General features: G+C 43.0%; 1 protein-coding gene across 1 annotated transcript; it reads left to right on the top strand.

Annotated features, from left to right (window-relative positions):
* Nucleotides 1–4,021: 4,021 nt before the first annotated feature.
* LOC128687513 (uncharacterized) lies at nt 4,022–6,881 on the top strand. The gene is made up of 2 exons (XM_053774976.2): nt 4,022–6,622; nt 6,756–6,881. The coding sequence occupies exon 1, from the start codon at nt 4,154–4,156 to the stop codon at nt 6,587–6,589; it is 2,436 nt and encodes an 811-aa protein (XP_053630951.2). The 5' UTR covers nt 4,022–4,153; the 3' UTR covers nt 6,590–6,622; nt 6,756–6,881.
* Nucleotides 6,882–7,764: the final 883 nt, after the last annotated feature.

Below are 7,764 nucleotides of genomic sequence, written 5' to 3'. Positions count from 1 at the left end.
CTAGGGTGAAGGTGGATTTTGTACGCGAGGTTCTGGTATATCACTTGCGATGTTTACCTGCTTTTACGGTGATTGGTGGGGATTGGAATTGTGTCATTAGGAATGGTGATGTGGTTCCGAGGGGGGCGGGTTGTATTTTGGCGGTTCTACGGGATGTTTTGCGAGACGTTGGAGTGGTAGATGTGGTGGGAAGTAGGGGATATGGAGTGGAGCACACTTTTATTCGTAGGGGATATGAGGCACGGTTAGATAGGATTTATGTTAGGCAGGTCATAGGTGTGGAGAGGGTGACGACTATCGATGTGGGTTTTTCTGATCATCGTGCTGTTATAGCAGATTTGAGGGTTGATGGCATAGTGAGAGTTTATGCAGGATACTGGAAATTAAATGTGAGGCTACTTAGGGGCGAGGGTGACCCTACAGGGTTTGAAGATTGGTGGAAATCCTTTTGGGAGACTAGGAATATGGAAATGGATTTGCTGGATTGGTGGGAAATGAGGGCTAAAGTTGAAATCGCGAAATTTTTTAAAGTACGGGGTAAGGAGATGGCGAGGTGGAGCTATGGCCTACAAAATTATCTTGAGGGTCAGTTAAATGACTGTTATGCAGAGGAACGGGTGGGGCGGAGTGAGGACATGGAACGTTTGCGAAATAGGTTGGCGGAAATTCACAATGAAAAATTTGAGGCAATTCGAGTTAGGGCAGGGTTGGAGGATGTTTTAAGGGGGGATAGGCCATCGGGTTTTGTATTAAGGAGGTTTAAGGAACGGCAGGCGAAGACCACCTTGGCGTATATTGAGGCAGGTACAGGGGGGGGTGGCTTTGAGGAGGGTCAAGGCCTATCCACCACGGAAAATATTAGTTTGTATGCAGATTTTTGGTTTAGGGAGAAGTGGAGGAGGGTTGGCGGGGGAGTGGGTGAGAGACGGTTTGGGGATGAAGGGTTTAATAGGGTATTAAGTGAGTAGGACAGTGACAGAATCGAGGGTAGTATTACTGTAGAGGAGGTAGAGGAGGCAGTTTTTGGGATGTGCCAGGGGTGGCCCGGTGGCCTGGTGGCTAAAGCTCCCGCCTCACACACGGAGGGCCCGGGTTCGATTCCCGGCGGGTGGAAACATTTCGACACGTTTCCTTACACCTGTTGTCCTGTTCACCTAGCAGCAAATAGGTACCTGGGTGTTAGTCGACTGGTGTGGGTCGCATCCTGGGGGACAAGATTAAGGACCCCAATGGAAATAAGTTAGACAGTCCTCGATGACGCACTGACTTTCTTGGGTTATCCTGGGTGGCTAACCCTCCGGGGTTAAAAATCCGAACGAAATCTTATCTTATCTTATCTAACCCCAGGCATAGACGGAATACCAAACGATTTTTATAGGTATCATTGGGGGAGTGTACGGCATTGTCTGGTGGGGGTTTTGAGTTGTATGTTAAGTAGTGGGAGGATGGGGAAATCACAAAGAACGGGTGTCACGGTTTTAGTGCCCAAAAAGAAGGAATGCCGAGTTTTGAATGATTACCGTGCGATTACGTTAATGTGCTCGGATTACAAGATTTTTGCTAAGGTTTTGGGCAACAGAATGAGGAAAGTGTTGGGTTTAGTGTTACATAGGGGACAGTTGGGAATTCCAGGAAGAAGGATGAGGGATGGACATGGTTTGATTAGGGATTTTCTAGAGAGATGTACGGGAGGGGGAATACTAGGTTTAGATTGGGTGAATGCTTATGATTGCGTGGACAGAGTTTTCTTAGGGGTTTGCTTAGAGAGGTTGGGGTTTCGGGAGGGGGTAGTGAGGTGGGTGAACACTCTGTATGATGGGGCAGAGGTGAGGGTACAGGTCAATGGGAGGTTGGGTGAAAGTGTACCAATGGAGAGAGGTTTGAGGCAGGGCTGTCCTATGTCACAGCTGCTCTTTGCGTGTGTGCAGAATCCTTTTTATGAGTCTGTTGAGAGGGTGATGAACAATCAGGAGATGGAAGGGGGGTGCAAAGGGGGCATCGTTGGGTATGTGGATGATACTACTGTTTCGCTAAGGGGTAAGGAGGAGTTAAGGAGGGTGGGTAGAGTGATTCAGATGTTTGGTATGAATACCAGAATGAGAGTTAATACGGTGAAATCAAGGTTACTAGAGGTCGGTAATTGGATAGGGGGGGCCTTGGGGATGGGGTTAGGATGGACAGTGGTTGACAGAATCAAGGTATGTGGGATATGGTATTTGGCGGAAGAGCAGGCATGCAGAAGGGTAAATTCGGAGTCTGTCACGGGTAAGGTTTTAAGTAGACTAGGAGGTTTAAGTGCGAGGGACTTAGCTTTACATCAGAGGGTAGTGGTGGTAAATTCACTTGTCTATAGCAAGGTATGGGGGGTGGCAGAGGTTTTTCCCTTAGAGGTACGAGATATTGTGGAAATGCAAAGGAGGGTGCTGAAGTTTGTGTGGGGATTTGGGAGGGCATGGGGGATATAAAGGTAAACACATGAACTTTTTTATTTTTCGTTCGATTTCTTTCATTTTTTTTTTGTACGTAAAGAAGCACCTTTCAATAGTAATGTGACCAAGTTTCAATAAGATAGCTCAAAAAACAACTGATAAAAAAATTATTTACTAATAATCATACATATTGCAAGGTACCGTCGAAGTGGGACTTGGAGAAGTTGTTTTGGCATTATCTACGCATAAAACAATGCTAAACTGTATCTCTAGTGGTTAGATTTTCTGTAATTTATCCTTTCTTCATTCTTAAAAAAAATAAATTTTGTATGTTTTTTGACTTTCAGCCAAATATCTGACTTTTGCCCTCACATAAATCAAAAACAAATTATGATATCTCAAAAAGCGATCCACTGGCTTGTAAAACAATCTTTCCTTTATGTTCTCTGTGAATTTCATTACATTCCTGCTATTATTAACGAAGTTACATGCTCATATATGTGAATAACTTACTTCCGAGATAATCCGCGAAACAGCCGGACCACCTTTTTTTTTTTTTTTTTCGAGAAAATAACATTTTTCTCAGTCTTATACTGCATTACGAGTGTATATCATAGTTAACCATGTTCGTTTTCTCTAATATAAGGACCCTGGAGGTGAGAGAAAGAGAATGGAAGCCCCTCTCTGAGAATGGGAATCTATTATTCCCGATGGAGCGCTCTGGGAATATGCCATATATTATTCATTCTGGAGTATTTACCATACTTCTTTGTTATTTATATTGTTTATTATGTCATATTAGATCAATTGTGATAGATAAATAAGCCGTAGAAGCTATAATAGCGTTATATTGAGCCATATTCCCCGGCCACCCCGAGACTGGAATTTTCCATGACGTCAGCAAAATGGTGTCGGGAGGTTCCTGGTTGGTTGGAACTCTACGTATAAGTCCCGCCCACTGTATTATGATACCAAATCGTCAATTATTATCTTAGAAAGAATAATACAGTAAATACACGAAAAAAAAACGGAAAAAAAAAAAAAATTGACGACAGGTGAGCACACCTGCCGCGGGTGGTGACGTCACCCTAGGTGTATTTAAATGACCATAATTCCTTGTAGGAATGTCGTAGAACAATGATTCTGGTACCATTGTGTTGCCAGAGAGTTAAGCTATTTTTCTATAAGATTAACTCAGTTTGTGAATTTTTTCGGAAAAAATTTTTCGTTCGCGCTGAGTGAGTCTAATTCCCCCTTAATTAATTAATTAAGGGGCCATTGCAGCATCGAGCCAGGCAATAGACGAAAAAATCGAAAAAAATAAAAAAATGAGTTAATCTTACAGAAAAATAGCTCAACAATCTGGCAACATTTTGGTGTATGTCTCGTCTCTGTACGATAATTAGGTAAAAAGTTATCGTAATTATAGTAACTGGGGTAATTACGTCATTATCGTGACTCACGCATACCTGTAGTTCGTTTATTGTAATTTTCTTGTCATTTTTAGTTTTTTTCCGTAATTTTTTCTTATGTTTTTGTGAAAAATGCTTCAAATTACTCATTGGTAACTCTCATGGTGGCTGTAGCAAGGAGCTCTGCTCTCCACACCAACCTCAGTGCCGACCAAGGGTCAGGTAGAAGAAGATTTATGCTCCTTTGATTGACCGCGCGGCTCCCTTGGGACGTGTATTTTCGCCGTCAATTCTATACAGTTTTGCACCAAAATGCCGCGTAAGAAGACTATTCACTCATTGAACATGAAGAGGACTGTGATGTTGAGGATGCAAAGACTGCGAATGAAGAAACAGCTAAAACAAGCAGCGGCAAAGGCAGCAACACGTGACACCACGACACCATTACTACCCTCTGTCTCCTCAGAAAATGAAGAATTAGTTTCAACTGGTGAACTAATGAATATTTCTCCAGTCAAGGCATGTGCTAAGAAAACCAAGGGAAAAAGGAAGAGTGTGGCCAGGAAGTCCAGGGCCACTCCAGATGTGGCCACCACGTCCGGGGCCACTCCAGATGTGGCCACCACGTCCGGGGCCACTCCAGATGTGGCCACCACGTCCGGGGCCACTCCAGATGTGGCCACCACGTCCGGGGCCACTCCAGATGTGGCCACCACGTCCGGGGCCACACCAAATGTGGCCACTTCAAGCCGCAAACCTACAACATCGAGGAAGCGGAAACGAAGTGACGTATCTGTGGCCACCACCATCACCACTGTGGCCACATTGATCAACCCTACGCCTATATATACATCTGTCGTCACCACACCCACAGTTACATATGTGACGACCTCACCATGTATGAGTGTAACCCCTGTGGCCACCCCACATGTGGCCACTGCAGATGTGGCCACCCCACACGTGGCCACTGCAGATGTGGCTGCCCCACATGTGGCCACTGCAGATGTGGCCACCCCACATGTGGCTACCCCAGTTGTGCCTAGCTCAGCTGTCGCCAGCACGTCGACAGCTGCTGACGCGAGTGCCAGTGACAGTGTTTGTGTATCAAGTGCCAAACGACGAGTGTCAATGTATGATAAGATAACACCAGTTGTTGTTAAGAAGAAAATGATAAGTATGGAAGATGATAGGTTTGATGAACTTATGTCATTTGTTCGCTGTTCCGAGTGTTTATCGAATAAGGTGGAAGTTACATATCATAAGCATCACTTAGAAACTGTTGTTGCTATGTCGTGTACCGAGTGTAAGGCTGTTTTAGTGAAAAAGCCACGTGGTGTTTGTAAGCAGCTGAATGTTTTGACAGGTCGAATGGTGTATGCTGAAATGGTGACTGGTGGAGGTTACAAATCATTTATTCGTAGAAATGCCTTGTGTAACCTACCTGTTATAACTCACGAAACATTTAGCAGGTACACAAGCATGATTACCAGGGTATCCATTCAGTCATGCAACAGAATTCTAGCAGAAACAAGGGCAATCGTGCGTAAGGAATATGCCAAACAAGACACTTTGCCAGACGCACGTGGAGTTGTTGATATTGATGTGACGTATGATGGCACCTGGCATACTAGGGGCCATCATTCTAATTTTGGCATTGGTGTGGCTATTGATGCCGTGACAAAGCTTGTAGTTGACTATCAAGTGTTGTGTAAATACTGTTTCTTGTGTGCCAATATGGAAAGTCGTTTGAAAAAGAAGAAAATTACTGTGGAAATGTATGAAAATTTTAAAGAAAAACATGAAAGGAAATGCAACAAAAACTATTCCGGCTCCTCAGGAAAAATGGAGGTAGAAGCTGCACTCATCATTTGGCAAAGATCACTGAAGCAGAAGTTGAGGTACAAGACCATAGTGTCTGATGGTGATAGTGCAACCTACAAAGGAATTACTGAACTCAATGATGGTGCTGGTCCATACCAAGGTTTACAAGTTACAAAAGAAGAGTGCATCAACCATTATGCAAAGCGGCTGAAAAATAGGTTGACAAGCTTGGTAAAATTGCACTACACTGAAAAACAACTTAGAGCCGGAAAAAAGAGAAAGGAGTATCATGTGAAGGGGAAAGGAATGTTGACAGATTTCATGATTGACAAGCTTGCTCAGTATTTTCAGAAGAACCTAAGGGACAGTCGTGGAACTGATGTTGAAACTATGAGGAATGGAATACTTGCAAGCTTCTTTCACTGTTCCTCTACTGACGACAACCCAGAGCATCACCTTTGTCCACCTGGTTCTGCTTCATGGTGCTTTTACCAGAGGGCACTGGCAGACAACCTACCACCACCATCCCACTCAACCATGAAAGTGAAGTTTCACCTACAACCCGACGACTTCAACAAGGTGCATGAAATCTACAAGGACCTCACCCGAGATGACATGATGGAACGATGCATACAGGGACGAACACAAAACCCAAACGAAAGCCTTCACCAAAGAATATGGTCGTATTGCAACAAAGCCCTGTATAGAAATAAGTGGCAAGTTGATTTCGCTGTCAGCCACGCCATAGCCGAGTACAATGTAGGATACGAAAGAAGTTGTTTGGACATACAACTTGGATATGGGCGTTCCTTATTGAACCAAAAACGCCTAAAGGATATGGACAGAATAATGCAGAGACTCAAAGCTCCAAGAAGCAAGAAGAGGAAGGCGGTGGTGGACACCTCCTATGAGGCTGGAGGCCATTAGATGATCCATGTCCATGCCTACTCTTCGTCAAAGGTAAATAATTCATGTGAATTTGTTGTTTAATTGTATGTGTATGTTTATCATTATTGTATATATGTATATTTACACATCTTTTGTACATAATCATTGGCAATATGATGTTTAGTGTGTATTTCCTTCTTTCCAGTTTGATTGTGTATGGACCTTCATGATTGGCCAATCTGCCAAGGACTTCAGGATGGAGGGATCTGCATGGAACTTCAGAAATATGTTATATATGCTCACTTCTACTCCTAATAAACATAAGAAGGCACATGGAATATTTTTACCCACCATAAGCTAAGCCTCAATGTATTATTCCATTTTTCTGAAAAGTCCATTTTCTGCAATTATATTGATTTCCTCCCTTTATTATTGAACCGATCTTTATCAATTTTACAGGATTTATTCACGGAACATTGTTCTATAACATTACATGTACCTTTTGATAAAAATCCTTACCATTTTTGTATACCATGGGTGTAAAATGCAAAAATTGTCCCAAAACATGTCTAGGCATCTTCACTATTTTTTTTGGGTACTATAAAAGATTATATTGCATGATTGCTGTTTGACATTTTGTCTGTTTGGCATTAATTAACTCACACTAAGACACAAACCGGTCTTAACTCACACTAAGACACTAGCTGGTCTTAACTCACACTAAGACACTAGCTGGTCTTAAATCACACTAAGACACTAGCTAGTATTAACTCACACTAAGACACTAGCTGGTCTTAACTCACATTAAGACACTAGCTGGTCTTAACTCACACTTAGACACTAGCTGGTCTTAACTCACACTAAGACACCAACTGGTCTTAACCCACACTAAGACACCAGCTGGTCTTATCTCACATTAAGACAATAGCTGGTCTTAACTCACATTAAGACACTAGCTGGTCTTAACTCACTCTAAAACTATAGATGGTGTTAACTCACACTAAGACACCAGCTGCTCTTACCTCACACTAACACATTAGCTGGTGTCAACTCACACTAAGACACTAGCTGGTCTTTACTCACACTAAGACACTAGCTGGTCTTAACTCACACTAAGACAAGAGCTGGTCTTAACCCACACTAAGACACTAGCTGGTCTGAACTCAAACTAAGACACTAGCTGGTCTTAACTCACACTAAGATAATAGCTGGTC

The sequence above is a fragment of the Cherax quadricarinatus genome, chromosome 59 (assembly GCF_038502225.1).
Source record: "Cherax quadricarinatus isolate ZL_2023a chromosome 59, ASM3850222v1, whole genome shotgun sequence".
Lineage (NCBI taxonomy): Eukaryota > Metazoa > Arthropoda > Malacostraca > Decapoda > Parastacidae > Cherax > Cherax quadricarinatus.
The sequence above is the reverse complement of the archived record's forward strand: the minus strand, read 5'-3'. Positions and strand labels throughout refer to the sequence as shown.

Coding starts and splice junctions, on each gene's coding strand:
- LOC128687513 (XM_053774976.2), top strand. CDS start 4,154: ATGCCGCGTAAGAAGACTATTCACTCATTGAACATGAAGAGGACTGTG.